General features: G+C 49.7%; 1 protein-coding gene across 3 annotated transcripts in view; it reads right to left on the bottom strand.

Annotated features, from left to right (window-relative positions):
* SH2B3 (SH2B adaptor protein 3) overlaps positions 1 to 26,090 on the bottom strand; it is a 96,530-nt gene extending 70,440 nt beyond the window's left edge. The window contains exons 1-2 of one of the 3 annotated variants that reach the window (XM_077835245.1): positions 25,419 to 26,090; positions 10,327 to 11,115 (exon numbers count right to left, since the gene is read on the bottom strand). In XM_077835245.1, coding sequence (XP_077691371.1) covers positions 10,327 to 11,088 — 762 coding nt within the window. In that variant the 5' untranslated portion in view covers positions 11,089 to 11,115; positions 25,419 to 26,090. Of the gene's footprint in view, positions 1 to 10,326; positions 11,116 to 15,630; positions 15,650 to 24,071; positions 24,191 to 25,418 lie in introns of those variants that run through there. The other 2 variants (XM_077835246.1, XM_077835247.1) reach the window with 2 other exon arrangements.
* Positions 26,091 to 26,579: the final 489 nt, after the last annotated feature.

The raw sequence follows: 26,579 nt of genomic DNA, 5'->3' as shown, positions 1-26,579 counted from the left end.
GGTAGAGAAAAGCTTGAAAATGGGACCCAAGTGTGACCCCAATGGCTTGGGAACCCAAGGGACGAGAACACGACCCAAAGGTGCATCTGTTTGTTTTCCATCTCATGATTTTTGAGAGCCAGAGGTTGATCATACTGGGCTGCTGATAAGAGAAGACTCAGGAGGGCCAAACCTGAACTCCTCCCTCAGTCAAAACTGCCACTGAAACAAACTGTGAACAAAAGGTGTAAATCCTGAGTGGCTCCACAGAACTGTGGGAGTACGTATACCTAACAGAATCCCACCCATTTAACAGGCGTTTGGCCTGAGAAAGGATTCAGGATTGGGCCCTGAATTTGAAAGAGACACCCTTCTCTGTTACATATGACAACTTCAGTTACTTTAACCGGGCAAACATTCGAAAGCTAATTTACTTTCCTCTGTTTCTACTGTTTGTTTTCTTTCTGCATTTTATTCAGTCTGGCTGAGAAACTAGACTGATCGGTTTCACTTTCTGTTTACAATCAGTTTCATTTTCTGGTATTAATAAACCAATAACAGACAACTGTAATTAGGGTTTCTGAGGCTGCCACCTGCAGTTTAAGTTTTAAAGAGGTTTTCCATTGTTTTAAACACCAATTAAGCATTTCAGTTCATATCCGATTGTTAACCAGCACCTTTTTCTTACTTAAAACAATAAAAAACCAAAAACCTAACTTAAATTTGAAGCCAAAATTATTTGTGTTTGGACCACATTCTGATTCCGCACACGGAGAGCAATTCAACTGAAGTCACTGGGAATTACTCCAGATTTATACTGGTGTAAATCACATCAGAGCGTTCCCCTTAATTTAGGCATGAAGGGGCACATTTAGGATCTCATCCCTGAAAACATTTATGTATAAGTCATTTACTCATGTAATTAGGCCCACTGAACTAAATAGGGCTACTCTGCTGAGTAAAGTTACTTATGTGTGTAAGTGCTTGCAGGACTGATCCTTTAGTAGTGATGTAAACAGAAGAATAAATGCCACACTGGACACAAACAGATTAGAAACTTGGTGTGATAACTAGTAGCTTGCACTGATTTAGCATTCAGTGAGCGTGCAAAATGAATGCAGCATGCAGAGAGAGATCGTGGCCAGAAGGTGTACACACGTTTGGGTAGATGTGCCAGGCCCCTTGCCACTTGTACCAGTTTCCTGACTAATCTGCACCCAGCACACCTGATTTTCCTCTCTTACACCAGTTTACCTTGGTGTAACTCTACTGACTTCTTCAGGGTTATTCCTGATTTACATTCGTTTAGCATCAGGATCAGACTCAGGCCTGATGTGTAACACCAGCGTCTGTGCCACCCCCACAGACTTTAGATCTAAATATAGAAGAAAAAACCAAACATACAAACAAAAAACCAAACACCCGAACAAATAAGACTCTGAACTGGTTAAATTCCATGTACATTGGCCAAACTGGACAGTGTCTACGTAAAAGAATAAATGGACACAAATCAGACGTCAAGAATTATAACATTCAAAAACCAGTTGGAGAACACTTCAATCTCTCTGGTCACTCGATTATAGACCTAAAAGTGGCAATTCTTCAACAAAAAAAACTTCAAAAACAGACTCCAACAAGAGACTGCTGAATTGGAATTAATTTGCAAACTGGATACAATTAACTTAGGCTTGAATAAAGACTGGGAGTGGATGGGTCATTACACAAAGTAAAACTATTTCCCCATGTTTATTCCCCCCCTCCACTCCCCACTGTTCCTCAGACGTTCTTGTCAACTGCTGGAAATGGCCCACCTTGATTATCACTACAAAAGGTCCCCCCCCCACTCCCCTCCTGGTAATAGCTCACCTTACCTGATCACTCTCCTTACAGTGTGTATGGTAACACACATTGTTTCATGTTCTCTATGTATATAAAGCTCCCCACTGTATTTTCCACTGAATGCATCCGATGAAGTGAGCTGTAGCTCATGAAAGCTTATGCTCAAATAAATTGGTTAGTCTCTAAGGTGCCACAAGTCCTCCTGTTCTTTTTGCGAATACAGACTAACACGGCTGCTACTCTGAAACTTGAATATTATTGTTATTTATTATTTGTATTACTGGAGCTCCTAGGATCCCTCCTCATGGATCAGGACCCAGAGAGACAAGGTCTGCAAATAGGAGCTCAAAGGAGGAGCGGGCATTATTCTGTTGAGGACACCCCTACTTGTTTGTGTTTATTGTCCTATCAGCCTCGGCAGGCATTTGCAGTTTTTGGCTGTTCCTTCGTAATGAAGTAAATAATTACCAAGACATCAAGTACAAAACCAAAAATGGCATTTAAGATTTAACTGGGTCAGGGATTGCTAAGGCAGGAAAAATGCACATGGTTACTACAGTTGCTTTCGGATTGCGAGCCAGGCTGCGCTTTGCTTTGAAGAGACAAAGACTATTTGGAAACACAATAGGTTAATAGAAAAGGAGTACTTGTGGCACCTTAGAGACTAACCAATTTATTTGAGCATGAGCTTTCGTGAGCTACAGCTCACTTCATCGGATGCATGCCGTGGAAACTGCAGTAGACATTATATACATACAGAGACCATGAAATAATACCCCCTCCCACCCCACTGTCCTGCTGGTAATAGCTTATCTAAAGTGATCATCAAGTTGGGCCATTTCCAGCACAAATCCAGGTTTTCTCATCCTCCACCCCCCCCCCCCACAAACTCACTCTCCTGCTGGTAATAGCTCATCCAAAGTGACCACTCTCTTCACAATGTGTATGATAATCAAGGTGGGCCATTTCCTGCACAAATCCAGGTTCTCTCACCCCCTCACCCCTCTCCAAAAACCAAAAACTTAATAAGCTATTACCACCAGGAGATTGAGTTTGTGTGTGTGGTTTTTGGAGGGGGGTGAGAGAACCTGGATTTGTGCAGGAAATGGCCCACCTTGATTATCATACACATTGTGAAGAGAGTGGTCACTTTGGATGGGCTATTACCAGCAGGAGAGTGAGTAAACCTGGGGGGGCGGAGGGTGAGAAAACCTGGATTTGTGCTGGAAATGGCCCAACTTGATGATCACTTTAGATAAGCTATTACCAGCAGGACAGTGGGGTGGGAGGGGGTATTGTTTCATGGTCTCTGTGCGTATATGATGTCTGCTGCAGTTTCCACGGTATGCATCCGATGAAGTGAGCTGTAGCTCACGAAAGCTTATGCTCAAATAAATTGGTTAGTCTCTAAGGAGCCACAAGTACTCCTTTTCTTTTTGCAAAGACAGACTAACACGGCTGTTACTCTGAAACTTGACAATAGGTTAATGAGAGCCACTGGCCATAGGCGGGACTGAAAAGTATAAACTGACAGAAAGCAGCATGAGAAAAAAAAAAAAAAAAGAGGTATCTTGGTGTCCTGTCTGGGCTAATTTCACTCCCCCCTTGAACATGGTGGTATTCTTCAGTTCTGATCCCAAACAATTGTGTAGCATTGCTGTATGTGCCTAAACATCTGCTGTGAGCCACCCCAGAGGGGGCTGCACTTCAGTGGGAAGATGAAGCAATTCCTATGTTTGTAAAAACAGAAAGACTCAGGTCAGCTTTGGGATGAAAGGCCCTGTTGAAATGATTGTCCCCAATACCACCCAAGAATGCTGCTGACTTCAGCCGCTCTTTAACTGAAAGAGGGAAGACTAAATTCACCACTGACTTGCAGCAGATGCTGCTCTCTTGGCTGCAACCAAGTTGCACCCACTTGCCCGAGCAATGAATTTACCCCAGAGACCTCTAAAAGCTGACCAGAGATATACAGCCTGATACCCCGGAGCTCCAGAGTTCTTTTGCCTTGCCCAACTGCTTCCCGGTCATGTCACTGCAGCTGTACAGTTTAGCAGATGGATCTTGCTTCGCCAGCTAGCACAAGGTGATGGTTGTGTAGCGCCGACAGCAAACACAAACCAAGTATTGAGAGCTCACAATTTGCCTGCCACTAGATCTGATTTTCGAGCTTATCACCATATCCTTGTGCCAGGTCATGTGCTGCTCCGCAAGTTGGCTGCAAGGACTAACGGCGAAAAGGAAGAACTCCCCATCGGGGGAAATTGTGAAATCCTCTTTTCTCTTCAGAGACAGAGACTCTGGTCGCAAAGACATCGGCGTGGGCTTGGGTGGAGCGTCTTCCCCTCTCTGCACCACAGAGTGAGCAGAAAAAGGAGGGAACTGGAGGCAAAGTCTGTTTGCTTCTTCTTTCCATCTGACTCGTCCAGGGGCCAGAATTCAGTGCTGCTGCTCAGTTAAAATAACTAACCATGCTTCAGATCAGAAGGCCCCATTCGTGTGGCTTACACGAGTGGAGTTCCCCCTCATCCCAGCTCCACTGAGGGTCACTGCTGCTGCCCAGAGTTTCCTTCGGCGTTTGGACCCTCAGGTGAATCTGGATTGGCGTGAGATGCTCTGCACAGAGCTCAGCTGTAACGATGCTTCATGAAGCATTTTGGCTGAGCACTGCACGTTGGGGTCTCGGTGCCAGCCTGCGGCTCTGGGAATACGGCTAAATACTAGGCCTGTTCTGATTGCTGGGAAGAGGGGGGACACTAAAATTAACCCCCAAATCAAATATTATTGGGCCAGATTCTGCTTCTGTTGCAGTCAAATTCGTTTCTGGGGTACTTCCGGTGTAGCGCATGGAGTTACACCCAGGCTGAATTTGGCCCAACGGAAGTGCCATTATTGACTTGATGGGAGCAGGACCAAGCCCTTTGTGCCTAAAACCGTCTGAGGACAGAGTCTGCGTGAGGACGACTGCTGGATAAGGAGCGTAGCTAGACAGCCCATACAGAAGGCATTTCAGTTTCTTTGTGAGCGTGCACATGTGCAGAAAGACTCAATGGAAACTGGAAGGTGGTGTAAATCTGTTGCAAATTTACCCGTTACTGAAACCAATTTCATGGGGAGCTGTGAAAAGGGAAACCAATACGTGCAACCCCACTGCCACCACAAACATGGAAGGGTGCAGACTGCTCTTTCCATTTGTGGTCTGTGGGGTACTATGCATAGACCCAAAACACTGCTCATTTCCACAGGGACTGGAGGAAACGGACAGCTGGTAGCTCCAGGGATACGAGAAGGGTGCTCATTTCAAGGGACCAGCAGTCATTTAGAAAAGCAACACAGAAGGCAAACTGCAAAGCCTTTTCTAATTGAGCTTTTGTCTTTTTCTTTTTTTTAATTGCACTTCACAGCGATACAGAACGGCAGCCCGATTTTTCATTTTTAAAAGGTTTTTTTTGGGGTGGGGGGAGAGGGAGGAGAAAGAAGGGGAGTTTGCCTGTTATTTAAATTTAGAAATATCAGGAATTTCAAGTCTACTCTGCTCTGGTTTTGCTGGAGGCTGTCGTGGATCTGGACAGATGCACTGTGCCCTAGAGAACCATTCAGAGACAAGGCTCCGGAACCTTTAACCAAGACTTCCCTTTTCCAGAATGTTAATTAGTATTTGAAGTTAAATGGGAGATTAGCCTCCCCCCTAAAAAAAAACCCATTACTGAACTTACTTCTAAACAGTGACTAAAAATCCTCCCTCCCTCCCAAAAAATTACTCAACTTTCCACTAGTTCTCTAATCCTAGACTTTCAAAGTAGACAAGATCTGAAGTTCTAATGTAAACACCTCATTAAAATAAATAAAGACATTTACCACTACCAGGACCTCTGTCCCCACCATAAAGTCTTCAGAAAGGGCCTTTTCTCTTTGCTGGTCACCTTTAAAGGCACAACAAGCAGATTCTCTCTTTCTCCCAAGCCATCCTGGCACTATCCCTATGGTGACCATATTTCTTAAAGTAAAACGGGATGGCCCAGGGCTCACCAAAGCCGCTCTCCCCACACTGCCTGGGGCTGGGGCTGACCCCCAGAACCCTGTGCCACCCTGGGCTGGAGCTGAATTCCACGCCCTGTGGGGGGGAGGGGGGGAGGAGGGGGTCAGCTCTGAAGGCAGCAGCAAATTTCTCCGTTGTTGCTGGCAGGCAGCGTTGCCTTCGGCTGACCCACCACTCTGCCTTGCGGCCAGGACAAATGCCCAGTTTTGGCAAAACAGTAGGGACGGCCAGGACAGAACTGAAAAGCGGGACTGTCCTGGCCAAAATGGGATGTATGGTCACCCTATTCCTAACTCTGAGCTGAAGCAGCTGCATCTAGAAGTCCAGGGAGTTTATTTCTCTCTTCCAAGGCTGCCAACAACAGGCACCAGTTGGAATGGGTTTTAGGGGCTGCAGACTTGTTTCCCCCCCGACAGACTGGAGCTCATTGGCCATGGGCCATCAGCTCTTATTAACCTGACCGGCTTTCCAGCAAACTAGACCCAATTTCCCCAATTCTGGATATTCAGTGCTTCAAGCAGACAAGCCAACCATGGATCCCTCCATTCCCATTTCTTCATTTGTCAATATCAAATCCTACACCAGCTACCCCTACACAGGGGTTTTCCTGGGGACCTTTTTGCCTGGGCTCCTTAGAACCGATCTTTACATGGCCACCTCTTCCCAAAGCGGGCCGTGCAGACCCATCAAACCCTCCAACCGCTCTTGTCAACAATCAAAGTCCTCCCCTCCAAGGCAGCCAGCCCTGCAGAGACATCAGTCCATTGTGCAGGCACCTGTCCCACGTTCACCTTTCTAGCGACATTCAATGATCCGATTTCTCTGCTGGACACAGCTGCTTTTGGGCTCACCCTTCACAGCCAATCAGCCCTTCCCAGTAAGGTTTGCATTTCCCAGCCGGTACCAGCAGAGTCACCAGCCTTCATATCCCTTCACTTCCCTCCCTTCTCTGTATCACAGGTGTGCGCTGAGCAGCTACCCAAACCTCGACCCTCCCCACAGTCCAGGCCCTCCTACAAACTCCCTTCTCCCAAGACACGTACAGGAACCAACACTGAAAACCAAGGAGATGTGCCCAGTCAGTACCCAACTGATACTATGAATTATCTGCATTGTGGGGGCACCTAAGGGCCACAAGCTGGGATCAGGGCTCCCTGCGCTAGGTGCTGTACATTTCTGAAACCTCTCTCCAACCCTCCACCTTCTCTTTGTTTCTCCTCCTGTGGGGCGTTGTATCTAAGTCTTAGACTACCAGCTCTTCAATAGAAGCAAGTGTTACACTTTGGGGTGCTGTCAAAAGAACAACCACCAGCACTTTCAACATGAGGAACGAGCCAAGGTTTTCACAGGCTGTGGCCAAAGACCCAACAGGGAAATCAGAAGATAATAAAATAGCCCTGAGATTTAGCCCAGAGAAGGGGCTCTCAAGGAAGTCTGAGACAGAAAGAGGTTTTATTTTCTCTGACATAGGTTGACTGAACACCGATAGCTATTTATTGTAACAGCCCTGGTGGGGAATAAAGGATCCCATGTGAGTACAGAGATACAGGGTTGCGCTAAGCATCTCTACTAAGCTAAACAAAGACTCCAGGGGCTTTCCCCTGCAGTTCTGTCCCAGGGAGAAAGCCCACTGACTCAGAGAGTTGCACAGGGATCAACTCTGGCTGAATTAGGCCCATTCCTGTCGGACTCCTGCAAGAAAAGCTCCCTGTCGCTTCAGGGGGTCACCTGCCTGCATAGGAATGGCCAATTCAGGTCCTTGATACAGAGCAGCCCGTGCCTTTGCACCCAGAAGCAGCAGACGTTCTCCCAGGCACCCCAGGGCACCTCTCGCTCGACTGCACAGCAAGGGCCGGACTGCTGCAAGTCTGGCTGCGCTGATGCAGCGTGGGCACGTCCCAGGATGGCCTGGGCCTTGTGAACGTGTAACCTTGCAGCTGGGCTTGAAAGGGAGCATAATCCTCTCCTTCCAGGGAGCAGGGCAGGGGGCCTATGTTCGAACGCTCGTGCAGCCCCTGTGTTACAGAGGAGCACTCCTACCTCCTGGCCACAGCAGGGCCCACACCCTATAGCACCGAATATACCCAAGCAAGCACAGGCCCAGTCTTGTGCCCGGGGGCCAGGAGGAAAGAATCCACACTCGGCTACTACAGTCATAAGGGCCTCATAAGAGCCCAGGCAGGTGGACTCTCCAGGCCCAATTCACCAATCGCACCAGTCAGTCACTTCTTGAAGTTAATGGGGTCTCCCCCAGGAAAAGAGCAGAATCAGGCCCCTGGGCTCTGTTCCTAGCTCTGCCACCGATTCCCTGCATAATCTTGGACACGTCACCTAACCCCTCCATGCCTCGGTCCCCCATTGGGAAAACAGGGCTCGTGACACTCACCCAGCTTTAGAGACTCTGGATGAGATGCAAAGGGCGTTTAGTAACACAGCCAAGAATTTCCTTCTAGCTCTTCCTTCCCACTCCCTGCCTTTTCCCCAGGGTGCTAGAACAGAATCCCAACAGAATCCCAATGGAAAGCTCAGACAGCTGACAGCTCAGATCTCAAACCATTCTGAGCACCAGAGTCCAAATCACAGGGCACTCGAAGCAAGTTTCACAACAAAGCTAACCTTGTTAAAGCCTGAAGCAGAAGTGAAAGGGAAACTCTCCGACTAGAATCACAGGACTCTCACCTAGTCATCAAAGCTGCAAAAGTTAGTTCTGAATATGTAGGGCACCAAGTCTAAGTGTGGTAAAGTTTCACTTTCAGAGCAGTGCCAAGGGCCCAATCAGCTCCCACGGAAGTCACTGGAGGCAGGATCAGACCCAGGACAGGTGATCCTTCATTAATCTGAGACTCAATCAAGGTTTAAACATTAATGCTGTACTCCTTCGTTAACAAAAATAAAACCATTGAAGTGCAGCCTTTTACTATTGTAATCAAGTAATAAAACATTCACGCACATGGCTCCTTCGCTTATTTCCAAAGTCCCTTTCTGCCATAGCTGGAAACTAATTTCAACTCCATATTTTTGCAAAGAGGTTCACAACCCCTCCCCGCATCTGAATCCACTGGCAGTTCAGTCTCCATTCAGACAATGCTCATAATGGGAAAGCGATGAATATCTCTGCCCAAGGGAAATATGCCAAGGAATTCCTGGAACGAACAAACAATTCACTCTCAGAGCCAATCACTAGAAACTTTTATAACTTGAAGCTGATTCACATTTTGGTTTTATTTTTTTTTTTTTTAAATAAAACCATGATGCAAGTAAAAACAAACAGCCAGGCAGATTTAGGCCATTTGGAGATCCCATCCTGAACTTGCAGAGGAAAAGAAATGTCACAGAAATGTAGAGGTTCCTTCTAGCCCAAGAGGTCACCTAGTCCAGTGTTTCTATACCTTTTTGATACCAAACATCCTTCCCAAACACCATCAGGGAGATCTCACGGACCAGTGATTGAGAAATACTGATTTAATCCATCTCACCACAAGCAAACGTTAATGCCAACAGGTGTTTGTCTATCCCGTTCTTTAAAATCACCAACGATGGGGATTCCCCAACCTCCCTAGGTGGCCTGTTCCTTGTTTCCATTGTGAGGTTCTTTCAGTAACAGCTGCGTAAGGGGGGAGCCACAGCTTTCTGTGCAGGGGAATTCCACCCTACACTTTACGGGGATATAGGCACCAAGAAGCAAAGGCCACTTCCTCAAATCAGACCTAATCTGGCTTCTCCAGTGGGGAAAAAGTGGAACCATAGCTCACAGACGAGCCATTGAGTTCTAAAATGAAGGCTAGGGACATGTCCGGCCAGACCAACTTGCACCAGCTGAGGACCTGGCCCATTCCTCTCCAAGACAAAAGGAGTAACCACAGATCCCACCACGCAAATCCAGCCCAATCAGAGCAGCCAGGGACCATTCTCTAGCCCAGTGGCGCTCAACCTTTCCTGACTACGGTACCCCTTTCAGGAGTCTAATTTGTCTTGCGTACCCCCAAGTTTCACCTCACTTTAAAAACTACCTGCTTACAAAAATCAGATAAAAATACAAAACAAGTGTCACAGCACACTATTACTGTAAAATTGCTTCCTTTCTTATTTTTACCATATAAATCAATTGGAATATAAATATGGCACTTACATTTCAGCACCTAGTACATAGAGCAGTATAAACAAGTCATTGTCTGTATGAAATTTTAGTTTGTACTGACTTCGCTAGGGCTTTTTATGTAGCCTGTTGTAAAACCAGATGAGACGATAAACCCCCTGGAAGACCTCTACCTACAGCCAGAGGTACGCATATCCCTGGTTGAGAACCACTGCTCTAGTTCTCCCCAGCCCTGGGCCGCACCTCCTTGTTAAAGCGGAGAGGTGCACTGAACAGTACAGTAATGCATGAGGCAATGAAGAGACGTGGCCAGCAGCAAACGGGGGGGGGGGAGTGGGGGGGCGGGGGATATGAGAGACCTCAGGCCGCTTACCTTGGGGGGATCAAACAGCTCCAAGACATATTCTTCACTGTCTGACATCCCTGCCTTCCGCAGAACCAATCGGCACCGCTGCCAGCGTGTCCCACTGTCCATGGTGGTTTCATCTACCATGCCGTATTTTAAGAGACCCTCCTTGCACACCTCGTGAGCCTGATCTCGGGACAGGGTCCATGGCAGGATCTTTTTGGCCAGTCCAGGCTTGAGAGCAGGCTCCAGTGCCTCCCCCTCTCCCGGGATGGCCTCGGAGGATCTCCTGCGCAAGAACTTGAGCCAGCTCCTCCGCAACCGGGTGAGGGAGAAGTGTCTCCTGGCAGCCAGAGGGGAGGCTGCCCCCATCAGCTCCTCAGAGCTCCACGACTTGGGCAGGCTCCGGGGGTTAGCGTCGGCAGCTCTGTCAGCCTCGGAGTGGGCAGTCAGCTCCGCCTCCACCTTGGCCAGGACTGGCCCCGAAGAGGCATCCCCGTGCCTCTTGCTGGTCTCCCTGTAGTCCCGCACCCTGCTGAAGGGCAGGACCCTGAACTGGTTCATGGCGAAGCCTTCCTTCACCTCGTTGCAGAAGTACTGCTGGAAGAGGTCTGTGAACTGCACCGAGAAGTTCTCGGCTGCCAAGAAGTCATGGTGGGGGTTCTCAGTGGCAAACAGCAGGTACTTCTTGGCGAGCTCCTTGGCCGTGGTGATGGCGTGCAGCTCGCAGAACTCATTCCAGCCCTGGGGATGCCCGGGAGTGCTTGCTGGGATAGTCTGGCCATTCATTGCAGTGACTGGAGCGATTCAGGTGCCCTGCAAAGACAAAGGAAGAAAGGCTGCATGAGGGGTTCCCTCGGGGCAGGTTGGGGGCTCTGTCCGCTTGACAGGCCAGCAGAGGGCGGTTCAGTGACACAAATACCAGGCTGGAGAGTTCAGACCTTGTCAACACAGGGACTTCAGGCACCAGTGGAGTGCACCAGATCAAGCCCCTAGTGCAGCCCCACCTGGCCCCCGTGCCCTGCAGTTTGCACGAGTACAAGTCACAGGGGTTTGTGCTGGAGCAGCTGTATGACAGAGCACTGGAGTCCTGGAAGAACAGGCTCAAATGATCAAGTACCATCCAGGTCACTGGCAGGGGGGAGGCTGTTGGTGGTTTCAGGATGACACCTTATAAAAGACATGGCCCCACCCACATGACAAATCCTATGACACTTTCCCCTCTCATGACTGCTGTGTGATGTGCTGCCCTCCACCTCAGGAGTGGCTGCATTTCAGTGAGGCTGTACAACATATACACTGGGCCAAATCCTGAAGTCCTCATTCAGGACCCAATTCTTATCTCACTCACAATAGTTCTATGCTGACTGAACTGCACTGATATCAGGCCAGTCACTCCACATTTACGCCACTGTGAGAGCTAGGGATTTCCCAGTCCTTATTCAGACAAATAAATATTCACGAATTCAGGGTGAAATTTCCCCAAGTACTTAGCTGCGCACAAGCTGTGGGAATCAATTTTAAAAAGGGCTTGAATCTGCCAGAGATGAGTAATGCCTGGGAGATCCATGGAATTGCACTAGGGTAAAGCTAGGCAGGGTATTTGTCCAGTTTTATATTGGAGAGTCCTCTTTAACTATGGCTTTGTCCCCTGTCCGGTACAGAGACAAAATGGGACATGGTTTTGTCCAGCATCAAGAATGGCTGACCCCATTATGAAGAGTACACCCCTCTGCAAGGTCACACTGGCAGGGGTGAAGTCATGCTGGCAGGGGAGGTCCCGTGCCATTTATTCCCGGAAGCACTGGAACATCCGGTATTCTGGGGATGCAGCAGCAGCCGCCTTAGGAACAAAGGGGAGAGACCAGAACCAGGCCCTACACCATCAAGTAACAATAAGCCACAATTCTCTGCTACAGGTAGCAAATCAATTCAAGCCCACGTTACATACTGTTTAAGCACACAGTTGGGACTGAATTGAGTACCACGCCTCCAGGTCCACTGGAAGATTTAATAGAAGTTTTCCTGCTCAGACAAAAATTAAAGTGAAGATTTATCAGTATGTGTAGCCATGTGCCTTGGGGGATAGGGGGAAAAAAAACAACACACAATCTCCCCCCCCCGCCCCAAAAAAGCCAGTCAACCTCGAAAATATAAGTGGATAAAAATTTCAGAGTGGCGCATAGTGCTTCCACAGCAGCTTACTCCAAGGGTGACACAGGGAAGCTTTGGGCGCTATGGTACCTCTGCTGGTCTCAGGACATGAGAGACACGGCAGGTAAGGTAATGCCTTTTACTGGAACAAATTCTGGTGGTGTGAGAGAAGCTTTCAAGGTATTCAAGACTGGGAAAGATGCTCAGAGGGTCACAGCTAAACACAAGGTGGGAAATAGATTGTTTAGCATATGGGACCATTCAAGGCCCATCAACACCCCTGCAGTCATAGGACAGAGAAAGGAGGGGACCTAGTGAGCAAGAGATTGCTGTATGAATCTGAATGCATCCAATGAAGTGAGCTGTAGCTCACGAAAGCTTATGCTCAAATAAATTGGTTAGTCTCTAAGGTGTCACAAGTCCTCCTTTTCTTTTTGCGAATACAGACTAACACAGCGGCTACTCTGAAACCTGTAATAAAACATTACTCATGTCTTTATGACTGTTGTAATGAGCCATATATCGTCTGGATTCATGGCTTATTACAAGAATCCTTAACTCACTACCTGCCTCCCCACCCCCCGGTTGATGGGCCACTTCACCTTGAATGGTCCCTTACGCTCAACCATCTTTTCCACCTTGCATTTAGCTTTGACGCTTAGAGTATCTTTCCGAGCCCTGAAGAAGGCTCTGTGTAGCTGGAAAGCTCGTCTCTTCCACCACCAGCTGGTGCAATGAAAGGTGTTATCTCACCCACCTTGTCTCTCAAAGGAAAGCTTTGTTTTTTTAAACACCAGGAGCCAGGCACCCATCAGCTCGAGGTTAGTAAAGGGACCGGGAATCAGGATTCCTGGGTTTGATTCTTGGCTCTACCATAATTGTGTGTGGCCTTGGATGGGTCGCTTAGCAGCACGGTGCCTCAGTTACCCCATCTGTAAGATGGAGTAATAATTATGAGTCCCAAGGGAATGCTGCAAAGCTAAATTAGTCTGTGTTTTACAAGCACGTTGAGCATTCCAGGGCTCCTTGTTCACACTGCTGCTTTCAATTCCTTCACTGCCCTAAGCATATACAGTTTCATTTTACCCAGGTGTAACAGCCAGGTAGGGTTTCACTTTAGTTTAAGATGTTAGTTCTCAAGAGGATGAGCCAATAAAGCCGGGGGTGGAGAGAATCGATAACATTCTGCAGAAGACCAGCTAAAGAACAAACACTTGGCTTGCTGTATGGCAGGCTCACAGGGGAGTGTAAAAGGGAAGTAATTACACTGACACCCCAACTAAACCCCCGTGCACCAGCCCCCCACAAAACAAGAGCAAGCTTCTTACTCTGCATGACTCTCCATGGACAGACAAGTTTTCCTGCAGGTACAGCTGCCAAAGCCAAGCTTCCCACAGACAAGCCTCTCATCTGAAACTCTCTGCTCTTCTAAGCATATTACCTAGAAAAACAGCACCTCTGCCAGGCAAGCTCTGAGAGAGACAGATCCACTGGTGCACCCATTCTAAACGGCATACTCGTAACCCAGCTGTAGGAATCTGATTTACAGAGGATTCTTGACACGCAGGACTGAGCTTAATCACCCAACACTTAACCCCTGTGGTTTCTGGTGCATCATGTTTGTTTAAATAACCACTTTAATGCTCGCAAACCTAATTCTCACACGCACAGGCCTGAATGCCACAAGTGGATGGGAAGTGATGCAGAAAGGAGTTTTTGCCTCACAATCTCAGCTGGGATTCACCCTATGGACTTTATAGGCAGGCAGCCTTTATATTAGGGAGACTTCAACAACAGGTGGGATTGTTTCCCTCGTGGAGCTTTGGATATTTGGACCGACTCCAACATAAACAGGATTTGCAGTTATTGTTTTGCAAAGCCAAATCTGGGTGGCTTTAACTTGTGCCAATATTTGACCCAGAACAGCGGCATCGTGGCATTGCTCCTGTCCGTGCAGCAACCAGCACCCTCATTCCCCTAAAGCAGGAACAGCAACCACCCTCCCTCTAGTTAATCCTTCCATTACTTGGACCCAAGACAACTCCCACCTCCAGAGGACGCAGTGATGGTTGAGGCAAAGTTGGCAGTTGTTTGCACGGCCTGATCCCAGATTGCTTCCCTTCCTTGGGAGACAAGACCAGCCCTTATTGCCTGAACCAACAGGTCTGCTAGAAGCGACCCTCAGTCCGACTCAACCGCCCCCGCCGCACATTAGCCCACATGCCCAGTGACAGCCGTTTGCGCCCAGGTACGCCGCGTGAACCAGGGGTCTCGCTGCAGTAACACGGGAACAGTGGTGTTGGGGACGGTTTCAGTGTGGCTGCAGCTTTGTGAACCCACAGAAAGACAGCCCCCCACAAGCCACCCGTTAGCCACACTCTCAAGGGACCTGCTGCATGCTCCTAAACCAGTCAATCGCACCTTCATTGGCTTCCCGCTAAACCCACAGGACCCCCTCATCTCCGAAGAGCTCTCTTTAGGGCCGATCACTGAAGGAGTCCAAAATAATAAACAAATTTGTTCTGACACATGAGTCGCATGATTTGTTAACTCAGACCCAGATTTTGCCTCTCACCCATACGGATTTCAGTGAGACGACTCATGGAGTAAGGTGCTACTCAGCATGAGAAAGAGCAGCATCACGGGGCGCTCAATTCCAACTGCGGGGCCCAATTTAGTCTTCATCCACAGATGGGCAACCTCAAGGAGGACAGCAGAATTTCAAGGATGTAACTAAAGACAGCTATTGTTTCTGATACCCTCTATTACAAGTAATTAAGTGGGAGCCTGAAAGAACCCATCTTGACTCTCAGATCCCACAGGGAGATTACAGGGCTGGCAATTGGAAAAGGCATCCTTATTCTAAGCAGTTTTGCTCTGGAGACTTCTGAAGACAAATGACACAATGCCTTATGAAGCTGACAATGCTGTCCTTCTAATGGCTTTCCAGACCCTACCTACCCTTTAAATACTGTCTCACTCATCTCCAGGATGCCACAGATGTGTGAAGGTTAGAGGATTGAATTCCCTAGCCCCTACTCCTGGGTACAGACTGTAGGATTTGACCTTGAATTTACAGACACAAGCATTCCACGCTAGATTTGTAACTACCAGCTAACTTGTCCTAAACCACCACATTCTCCAGCTCAGCTCTGCGGAGCCTTCTTATTCCTGTACCTTTTGCTTGCCTGAAGCATTTATCAAAGTCATACATTCTGTTCCAACAGGAAACGTCCTTCGCCTGCACTTAGCTAAATATCCTGCCGCTCCAGGGACGTGTGGCTTAGTGCTCATCTGATAAGCCTCCCCGTGATTAAGGCTGATAGGCAGGGACGTCGTTTGGGAAGCCCTTTCTAAAGGAGATCGATTAAATTTTTCTAGAAAATCCAAGGGGTTTAATAACTTGGATGGAAAGAGCAAAGAGATTTGGAGCATGTCAAAAGCAGAGAACGCGCCTCTTCTTGTTTACATACAGCGTCCCCCGGGACGATAAACACTTTAACTGGTCCACTTTCTGAACAGATCTCTATGCAGACCCACTGTGCTTCCTATTACGTCTTTCGAATGTTCGAGGCCAGTGAGAGATTGTATCTGTCGGGAGCCATCCGAGCCTTGCCCAATATTCTCAGAATAGCAGCGTGTGTTTAGAAATAACTGGAATTGATGGGACATGAAACAACACAGGAAGAAACAGCTCCAGAGCCAGAACTAGGCAGAGTGGGGACATGCTTCGTTGTGACTGTCCCAGCCATTCACCCCCCTTTGGGCCCCTGAGTTTCTCCTTCTATCAGCTCTGCCAGCCTGCGAATGACTCAGCATCCTCGGGCACAGCTCTGGCTTCCTCCCGCAGACAACACGAGTGCTGGGCCCATGGAATTTCAATGGCTGCTGAAATGTGGACAGACAGCAGGGCTGTTAAAGCAGCCATCTCCAACTGCACTTGCCCTCCAGGGGCAGAAAACAAATCCAAGTTCCCCATGCACACTTCTACGAAGGAGACAACATGTCTTGTTTCCCTGGCAGACTAACAGAGGAGCCAAGAAAGCAGGTTTAACCAATGGACTCTTGTGACACTCTCTGATTTAACAAACCATAACATGCTCCTTGCACACACCCCCATCATATTCACCTATGTATCAGATGACCCCTTCCCATGCACACCACCATATACACTTATGGAGCAATTCAGTTAATTAGAGGTGCCTTCAGTACACTGATAAATGACAGCAAGTTATGAGGATTTGCTCACAGTAACTAGCAGATCTCCCCCTGGCCTCCATGAAGGTGCCAGCAAAACCGGTTAATGAGCGAGGTTGTTTGCTTGCACAAGCTCCATGCCCAAATCCAGTGTTTGATATGTGCCAATGGATTGCTGGGAGCAGTAATGGCAAGCGGTTGAAAATACATTTCAAAATGCAATGTATTTTTCTAGCCAGGACCATAATTGGAAATACACTCCCAGAGTTTCCTCTGTTTCAATAGTGGACGGAATATATTATATAGCTGGGAATTCCAACTGCATGCAAATGCAACTGTCTCCTAAATTACATGGGCGCTGACGGATGTGCCTCATTTGGGGGATTAGCAATAAAGTCTCAGATTTGGCCTGCCAATAGGATTTGGGGTCATGATAATTTCTGCATTCTTAACTGACCTGTTTTGCAAATGAACAATGATAGTAACATAGGAATTGCCAGACTGCATTAGACCCATGGTCATTCTAGCCCAGTATCAAGTATAGTTGCCAGCACCAGATGCCTCAAAGGAAGGTGCAAGAACATCACAGTTGGGAGACGTGGGGTAATCTGCTTCCCATGAAGGTCTCTTCCTAATCCCTACTAGTTAGAGATTGGCGTAATCCCTGAAGCATGAGGTTATATATCCTTTTCAAAATTTTAGCATTACCTGTTACAACTCTGGATATTCTTGCTGTTCATATAAATGACTGAGCAGTCTGTGAATCTTGCTAAATGTCTGGCCTCAATAACATCCTGTAGCAAGGAGTTCCACAGTCTAATTATGCACTGTATGAAAAAAGTATTTCCTTGTAATCAGTTTTGAAAATGAAGGTTCTTTCTACTACACTTTATTATATTCCATGAAACTGAACTATGACAATCATCTCTGATTTGGGCCAAATTTCTTTTCAGATCCATTTCATTGGCTTTGTGGCTATGAGAGGCACTGCCCACAATCAGGCCCGGAGAGATTTACTTCATTGGTAAATGTGATGGAAACACCGATTGAATGTAAACATTCCAAAAGCTAGCTGTTTTTACATGCTGCATGCAAACCCCCCCACTCCCCCATGTGTACCTCAGACCTCATTAGAGCTATCCTTATTAATTCTACATGTACAAAAACCGATTCAGCCATAAAACACAGCACATCATGAAACATGTACCACGAATCTTGCTCTGTAACCTGACTGAAGTGATTTCATTAGACAGCCTTGTGAATACGTCTGTATATCATGAGACTATACTAGGAGCGAGTTTGCACGCCTCCTGGTGATGGAACACTTCTCGGTCTGCCCAGGGGAGTTGGTAACAGGATACAAACACAGGGGTCAAGGCCCCAAAGTTACTATCTGGTGACTGGGGGCATACCTGCAATGAATACAGTGGTCTCGGCCTACCTCCAAAAGGAAGAGTCCTCTTCAGAAAAATCACTTTCATGGTTAGCACCTTTGTTGGTTTAGCCCATGCCGGGAAGTGGCGGCCTCAGGACCCGATGTGGGGTCAGCCCATGCCGGGAAATGGTAGCCTCGGGCTCTGGCATGCCCTGACCAAAACAGATTAGCATGTGTCTCAGCAGGAGCCTTGCTCCAGTAAGGTCTCAAATGAACATTGCTCGGGGTCAGCATTTCTAAGACTCTGGTCTCGAGAAGGTGTAGGCACGTGAACTTTCTCCCTTTCCTGTTTACCAGCGTCTTTCAGCGTGCAGCAGAGGCTGCGCTGCCCTCGGGTGCAGAATAGAGCAGGGGCGTCTCTGTGCCGAGTGGGAACAAGCCTCCTAGAGCCCAGCGTCTCAGAAACGCTGACCCAAAGCAATGCCGCCCGCTGACACATGGGGCCCAAGCAACAGAGGCTGCCCTGTCGGAGGATCCCACGAGAACACCACAGTCCCATATCTGGGCTGCATCGGCACTGGTTGGCCTAGTCCGTGTAAAGGGGTCCCACCTGCTCAGCAATTGAGTCACCACGCTGGGCTGCAGCCCTGTAAAGGACCACGTTCTAGTGAGGTAGCACTGGAAGCAAATCCTCAGCGGGCTGCTAATACCGTAGGGAGAGGTTAATAAAATGCTTCGGCCCAGAACGTGCCACGGAGACAGCCCCAGAAACATGCCCTAAGGGTGATCTGTGAAGGGGAGGGAAGAAAGTGAGCTTGGGGCTTTTTTGTTTTTGTTTTGTTTTTTGGGGGGGGGGGAAGGGGAGGCGTCTTTATGATGGTCAAAGTAGTTGTTGTTGCTTGTTTGGGGCGGGGGGGGGCGGTATTTAAAAACCAAACTTGCTTTCTATTTGTTTCATTACCTTAGAAATACAGGTCCCAGCGACCAGTGGGGAACCGGTGGGATCGTGACATCACACAAAGCGAGGAAATTAAAGCTGGTTTGCTGAGAGGCGGTGGGATATTTATTCAGACTTGTAAAATTCATTGGGTTTTGCTAACACATGGGAGAAAAAGTCCCTTTGGGAAGCATTTCTTCCCAAAGCTCCTGCATCGGCCTAACAGACCAACACAAAAAGGGAAGACTTGACATACCCGATATTTCTAAAGGAAAAACAAACAGGAAAGACACTTCTTTTAAACCATAAAGCAGCAAAGAGAGGCCCAACTCCCACAGGTCACCGAGCGTAGGTCACGCTTTAAAAGAAGCAATCTACCACGAGCTTCCATTTTTCCACATGCTCCTTTGAGTGCTTCTCGCAACAGCAATGAGCTCTGCTTTACTCAAAGCGACAGCAGAATAGAGAATCTCTCCCCTAGCTGAGGGGTGCTGACGCTTTTAAAAAGAGAGTCCAGAACAGCAATTGGCCCCCGAACCACCGATAGGATCAGCACAACCACATGATCTACTTGGCGTTCCCGTTCCTGATGTGGATTCCCAGTGAAACCAATTGGACTTTTGCCATTGACGACGGTAGGAACACGGCGAGGGAGGCACACCGGGCCAGGTACTCAGCTAGTGGGGAGCTCACACTGACCATCTGGCCTATTCCCCCTGTGCAGTTTACTAACACTGTAGTCACACATCGAACTGGGTCCCTTTTGTACAGATGTCGGGACACAATCTAGAGCAGGAGTTCTCAACCCGCTGCGCAATCAGCCCACAGCTGCAGCCCATGTGACATCCTCGGGGGCATAACTAGAGCGGGGTGGGAGGGGTACCTGCTCTGGGCCCAGAGCCAGCAGGGTGAGTGCAAAAATGGGGTGGCACAGGATCAGGCCCAGCATCAGCACTCCCAGCAAGATTAGGCCCAGCGGCATCAACCCCTCCTCTCCTTCCCAGCAAGATCAGGCCCAGCAGCATTGGCAGGAGGCCAGGGTGCTCAGCACCCTCCCACCCTGCAGATTCGTGGGTCCAGTGACCCCAGCTGCAGCAGGCTCCCTGGCACTAGGGCTGCAGGGAGGGGGATACAGCTGGTGCATGGGGGACAGACTCTAGGTGGGTGGAATGGTGACAGTCCCTGGATGGAGGGCTCTGGGGCACAGTTCCTGGATAGGAGAAGTTGGGTACATGGGGGACAGTTCCTGGAGGGCCTGTTCTGCCCTGGACAGGGTACCATCTCTGCAGGGCAGGCATGTGTGCCAGCCCAGTGGTGGGGAGGTTTGGATCCTGGGTGGGGAACAGTTCCAGGGGGCTTATCTCCTGGCTGGGGGGGCAGGGTGCACAGGAAGCAGTCCCTGGCTAGGGCATGCCCTGCACCAGGCAGGGCTCCCCATCTTTGCAGACAAGCTCTGAAGCCACACTCTCCGGGCGCTCCGCCCAACCATGCCGCCAGCAGCATAACAGGGAGGGAGGCAATACACTATGCCAGGCCACCCTTACAGTAAATTAATTAATTTTAACACTTAATGTTTTGAGTTATTTTTCTAATTTAAAAGCTCTTGGCAGACATTTGCCAGTGTTGAATTGAAAGGTACTATATCGATTTAAATACTATTGCGGTCATATAACAAATACGAAAGCTTATTTTTTGGTAAGTGTGCAGGCAGTACGGAGATTGTGTGGCTACAGCCCACATGATACACAGAGAGCTGCACGCGTGGCCCACAAGGGTAAACAGGTTGAGAACCACTGCTCCAGCGATGGGTTCTAATGATAAACGCAAGAGCTGCAGAATCAGGCCCACCATCTTTCTATCACAAAAGAGACACACACACACACACACGGCAAAAAGAGGCTATTTTAAAAGGACACTATCAAATGAAATATGGCCCCACCCTGAGGATTTGTAAAATTCACCTTTTACAAAACCCAAGAACAAACTTTTTTTTTTCTTTTTTTTTTTGCCATTACAGTGGAAATTGTTAAAGCATAATAAAGCAAACAACAAACCATCCAAACAACCCACACACACCCAAAATTTAACATCCCCAGGGACCATCTGCAACCCAAACACGGCAAAACCTGAGATGGTGCATGGCAATCTGAAAATGAAACTGATTGCTGTTTCCACTCTTGGGGCCAAAAGAAATGTAAATGATTGATGTATACCCTGAAAAGTAAATTGGATGTTTAAAAAATACTTTCAGTTTTAACATTATCAGAGGATCAGAACACTATACATAAGGAAATTAGAGTTTTCCAGACTCATGAATTTTAAGTTGACAGCCCCCCTTTAAATTCAAGGACTATTTAACATTGTTCTGTACATACTTACCCGCTTGCCCTGCTTAAGACTTTTACTTCTCAAAAACAACAAAACAGAAAGTTCCCAGAACTAAATTCTACGAACAAAGTCACGGTTTCTCTCCAGGATTACATGCATTAAAGGAACCATTGTACGCAAGGCAGTTGCCTAGCAGGGTTGAGCTGCTCTGTCTAGCACGCTGCCAGCCTGATCATACATGAACCATGCTTTAGAAGCTGACACCGTAACCAATTTGATTAAAGTAAATGCAGTGCTGCAACCGGGGAGACTGAAATCCTCGGCATCTGCGGAGTGGGTACAACAGGGGCAGGAGTAGCAGAAGCTTCCCTATGCTACTCTGTAGCCTTGACCTGAAGGGACCATCCCGTGAGGGTGAAAAGGTGCTTAAGTCCCATGCCCCATTCAGTCACTCTTTATTCTCTCTAACAAGACCATGCCTACAAGATCCCACTTCCCCAGAACCCCCACCAATGAAAGTAATCTGGGGGAATGCACCGGATCAGCATATCACCTGGCTAACCTGGTCCTGCCCCTTCCCAGGCCACGCTGCTGGTAGGCTCCACCAGCCTGACAAGAGTTTCCCCGCACCTCTGGGTGAACTCAAATGCTCTACTCCGCTGCATCCAACAACTGAGGGTTACTTTCCATGTGCCTGCTATTCCCCTTCCCTTTCCTAGCCTTAGGAATTGGGATACTACTTGACACCCCTCTGATTGCTACATTTCTATTAGATTTTCCAACTCTGATCAGTGTTTTTATTTCAAGCCAAGTACTGTTAACAGTTTACATTTTGCAATGTTATAGAACTTCATGGGGCTTTTCCTTCAAAATTAAACATACACCCGTGTAAGTAACAAACAGGAAAATCGGGTTAGCATCATGCCACTGACTTCGGTAAAGTTATTCCTGATTTACACCAGCGTGGGAAGACATATCAAATGCAAACATACTTATATTTGTACAACATAATATGGTCATAACTGGCCACATTCTGATCTCACTTGAGTGACTCTGGCTTTTCAGTAGTGAAATAGCATATAAAGAAATCCTAGTGTTCTCCCAAAACATTTTTAAAGGTCACTGGAATCTCACACACGACAGTACTTGCACACTTTAAAAACTGCCCAGTTGTTTCACACCTGCATGAAAAGCCAGCAGGCATCCCACTGATTGACAGGTTATTGCCACCATACCAGGCTGTGACCTGCTCATGAACTGACCTTTGAGAGCATTAGCCACCCTTTGCTTGAAGCCCGAACAGCTTGCTACCAGCAATCCTTACAATAAAATGTGTGTTCCAATCACTCAGGCCAATTAAACTTATTCTAGGGTCTGTGAGAAACAGACTCCATACAAATAATGATCTAACACAGTAGCTCAAAACTCAAAGAATAATGAGACAGTGAAATAAATACACTAAGTATGCAAGGGATGTGGAAAGTACTTCTGGGAATTTTTTTCTACTGATCTCTAAAGATTCAAAAATATTACATAGCCCAACAACCAAGAGAAAGATAGAAAACTATGATGTGTGTGTGCAGCAGAGTGGGACTGAAGGTCAGGGAGCATGTGCCCTTGATAACAAAAGAAAACATCCTTTGCAACAAGCAAAGGAAAACTATAGTACCCTCTCTCCGTGGGGGGCAAAGAAACGGTGGTGCATGTGAGAGGGAGAAGGGGCGACCAAGGCATGTGCCTGGTAAGTGCATGCTGGTTTGCTCTCCATCCTCTCCCCCAGACCAACATGGTTTTTATTTTTAAATATCAACATTTGGAAAGCTAAAAGCGTCACTGGACGTCTTGTCTGTACACAGAGCTGTGTTTAACTAGAAGAGTGATTTTATATCCATTTAGTTAAACCCGTGAAACGTGTGTTTTCACAACCTTATACCAGCTTAAAGCTAGCATCTCAGTTCAATTTGCACTAGTGAATTTACAAGTGCAAGCTAAACCAACAGAACCAGTTTCGAACAGCCCACACACAAAAGCTGCACTGGTTTAACGAAGCCCAGTCAAGTTAAACCGGTGCAACTTCTGTGTCTAGACAATGTCCCTTTAACTCAGACACAACAACGATGGGAGCTATATAAATATCGAGGCAGCCTCATGTACCTACTGAGATCAAACCACATTATAATGGACTTACAGTCTAAGTTACGTATCAGCACACTGGCGTAAGCCCAGTGGAGAGGTGGAAGAGTGACCAACAGAAGGGTTTAAAAAGCAGAATCCCCCTTAGTTATACACCTCCTCAACTCTTGGGACCTACTTACTTAGCTTTATAAACATACAGTCATGCCAGATCGGAATTTGGCCCTTTATAGGTTTGCAGTGGTGACACTAGTGTGATCCTAACATGATCCTTCTAACACAACAGGCTATTTAAGCAGCTTACACTTTGTCTTATGCCTGAGCGCTCTGTAGGATTTGTGCCAATTCTGTCATCCTGCCAAGGTTTTTCCACAACAGAACGAGGAGCTCGCACAAAACAAGACTTGAAAGTAAAAGCCATTGATTTCCTTGATTAGACACAATGCAAAGCCACAGAGCTCTCATTCTAAACAAATCTCCATGGAACAATTTGGGATGCCAGCAGGATGGCCACTCCTATGTCTCAAAAGGGTCCTTCCAGAGGTTTTATAAACACAAACAAGAAATTGTAACCGCCAGAAATGCCCAGTTCCTAAATTACAAAGAAAAGGGGTTTTTTTTTGGGGGGGGGGGAAGGAGGTAACTTACAAGGAAATATTAGTTTGATCTGTTTTCAATGAAGCCAAAGGCAAAAACCTCCCTTTGATTTCACAGGCCCTTCTACTCAATCAAATAACCTGCTGGTACAACTCCCGTTCCACCAGAGGTGCCTCAGAAATAGGCTTCTCCAGACAGGTTGTCAGTTCTTCTCTTCGCCACTTGTTCAGTTCCCTTATTGCAAAAAGGTAAGTAGAGTCCCCGGCCGGCCACCTAACACCTCCCTTCCCCAGTCCATCTTGAGTCAACTGGTAACAACAACAACTCCTCCCGGGCTTCCTGGCGGACAGTAAAGCCCAGGTCAGGTCGCGGTGACTCTTCCACCCCCAGTGCCGGAGCCAAAGCGCCTCAGCGCACAGCCCATGTGCGAGCGAGCCGCAGGCTTGGGAACTTCGCGGCTCCTAGCGCCCGGGCTGGAGGGAACGGAGCCCGGCCGGGTGCCGCGGGCAGCAGGACCGCTCCAAGGAGCGATCAGCCCCGGCCCTGAAGACCACAGCCGCTAGCCCAGTCTGCTGCAGGCCCCTAGGGCTGGCTCTGCCCGGGCGTGATGCACCGACCGCAGCGGTGCGGCGGCACGGCCCGGGGCCAGCCCCGGCTCCCGGGGCCAGGGAGGGGCAGCCTGGTGCCTCGCCGGGCTGAGACTGGCGCGGTCCCAGGGAGACCCTGCCCCACCCCCGGCAGATCAGACCGGAGACCCGGGGCGCTCTCCATCAGCCATCACCCGCACCAAGTCCCAGGGCCGGGGCTTTTCAGCCCGCAGCCGGGCGGCTCGGCCGCTGGAAAAGGGGCCCGGGCACGCGGGGGGCGCCCCGTGGCCGGCGACACAGAGCCGGGCCCCCCACCCCGGACGGGGACAGCGTGACCCTGGAGCCTCAGGCCGCCCCGCTTAGGCTCCTGCTTGGACGGGCCTGAACCCCCCCGGCTCCGGGGGAGCGGCTGGGGGGCTCCTAGCCCCTGGGCCCCGCAGCTCCCGGGGGTCTCGGGGGGACCTGGCCGCCCCCCACCCCCGCGCGGCCCCTCCCTACGCAGCAGGAATAGGAGCCGCGGCCGCCGCTACTTTCACTTTCCAGGAGAGCCCGGCGGGAGGGGCCCCGGCCGGGCGAGCCCGGGCCCCCCGTCCCTGGGGCCCCGGCCGGGCGGGCACCGCACCTGCCCCGGACTCGGGCGGATGGAGTCGGCGGCGCTCAGCGCGCACGTGGCGGTGCTGCCGCCGAGTCCGGGGTCGGACCCCTTCCCACCGCCCGCCTGCGGTCCGGGCGGCAGGGCCCCCCCAGCGGCACCCCGGGAGGCGGGTCCCCCGGGGCAGGCGGCGAGGGGCCGCGGGCAGGGGCCGCGTACCTGCAGGAGAAGCCGTCCGTGTGGCGCTCGCCCATGGTGCTGGCCGCGGGGCCAGGTGCCGCTGCCTCGGGCCGGGCGGCGCAGGGCGCGGGCAGCGAACCCGGGCGCGGCGAGGGGTCGGCGGCTCCGCGTTTCCACTTGCCGGTCGCCCGGAGCGCGGGCCCCTTCCCCGGCGCTGGGTCCCGGGCCCCTTCCCCGGCTGCTCTGCCAGGAGCCGCGGCGCCGGCGGGGAAGCGGGGCAGGGGCCGGCCGGCGGGCCTGAAGCGGCCTCGGGCGCAGACAGCGGGGGCAGCGCCCGGCGCCTCTTCCCTTGGCGCCCACGTGCGCGGCGCTCCGGTCTCCCCGGGGGCCGCCGGAGCTGCTGGGGCGCGGGTCTCGTCCCCGGGCGCTCAGCCCGCCCCCCCTGCGAGCCCGGGCTCGGGGCTGCGGCTTTGCAGCCCCTGCGTTTAGAAGGCAACGCTCGGCCCAATGAGGCGAGAGGGAGTCGGAGTCCGGCCGCAAAGCGATACCGAAAGCAGCCGGCCGGGGCAGGGGGGGCCGGAACGGCAAAGAACGAGCCCCCACCCCCGTCTTATCTCGGGCTGGAAAGGCGGAGAAACGACACCACTTGCGCTGTGCACACGGCGCCTGTCGCCAGCCTGCGGCGCGGCCCTGCTCCGGCACGGCCGGGAACCGTCGCGATACGCGGCGCGGGGCGGGGGGGAAGAACTTCGGCTTGACGGGTTTTCCAGCGACCTTTGCAGCAAAATTGCAACCTGACATTAACCTGCCGCCCCTACTTCCCTTCTGCAGCACGCGGCTCCTTGGCCATTGCGCCGCAGCGGGCGCCCTCTGGCGGTGCGGTTGTGGCATCGCGCTGAGGGGGCGGGGGCCCTTTTGGGGGTGACTTACCCCAGAACAAAGTCAGCCGCTGGGAAGGGAAAGAAGAGCCAAGGAAACAAAAGACATGAGGTCGCGGGCTTCGCATTCTCCGGCGGCAATTCGGTGTTCAAAGGTTTGGGAGAAAGGTTTGGGAGGAGGGTTCGCGAATTCTGCTTGGGAAGCACTGTGAGACCTTGGAGGGAAGGTGCTGTTGAGTATTTACTGGTAGATTATAGATTTATTGGTGAGTATTGGTGTACTATAGATTTTCTGTTGTCCCCCACCCATGCACCCACCCAC

This window comes from Eretmochelys imbricata, chromosome 15 (assembly GCF_965152235.1).
Source record: "Eretmochelys imbricata isolate rEreImb1 chromosome 15, rEreImb1.hap1, whole genome shotgun sequence".
NCBI classification, from domain to species: Eukaryota; Metazoa; Chordata; order Testudines; family Cheloniidae; genus Eretmochelys; species Eretmochelys imbricata.
The sequence above is the reverse complement of the archived record's forward strand: the minus strand, read 5'-3'. Positions and strand labels throughout refer to the sequence as shown.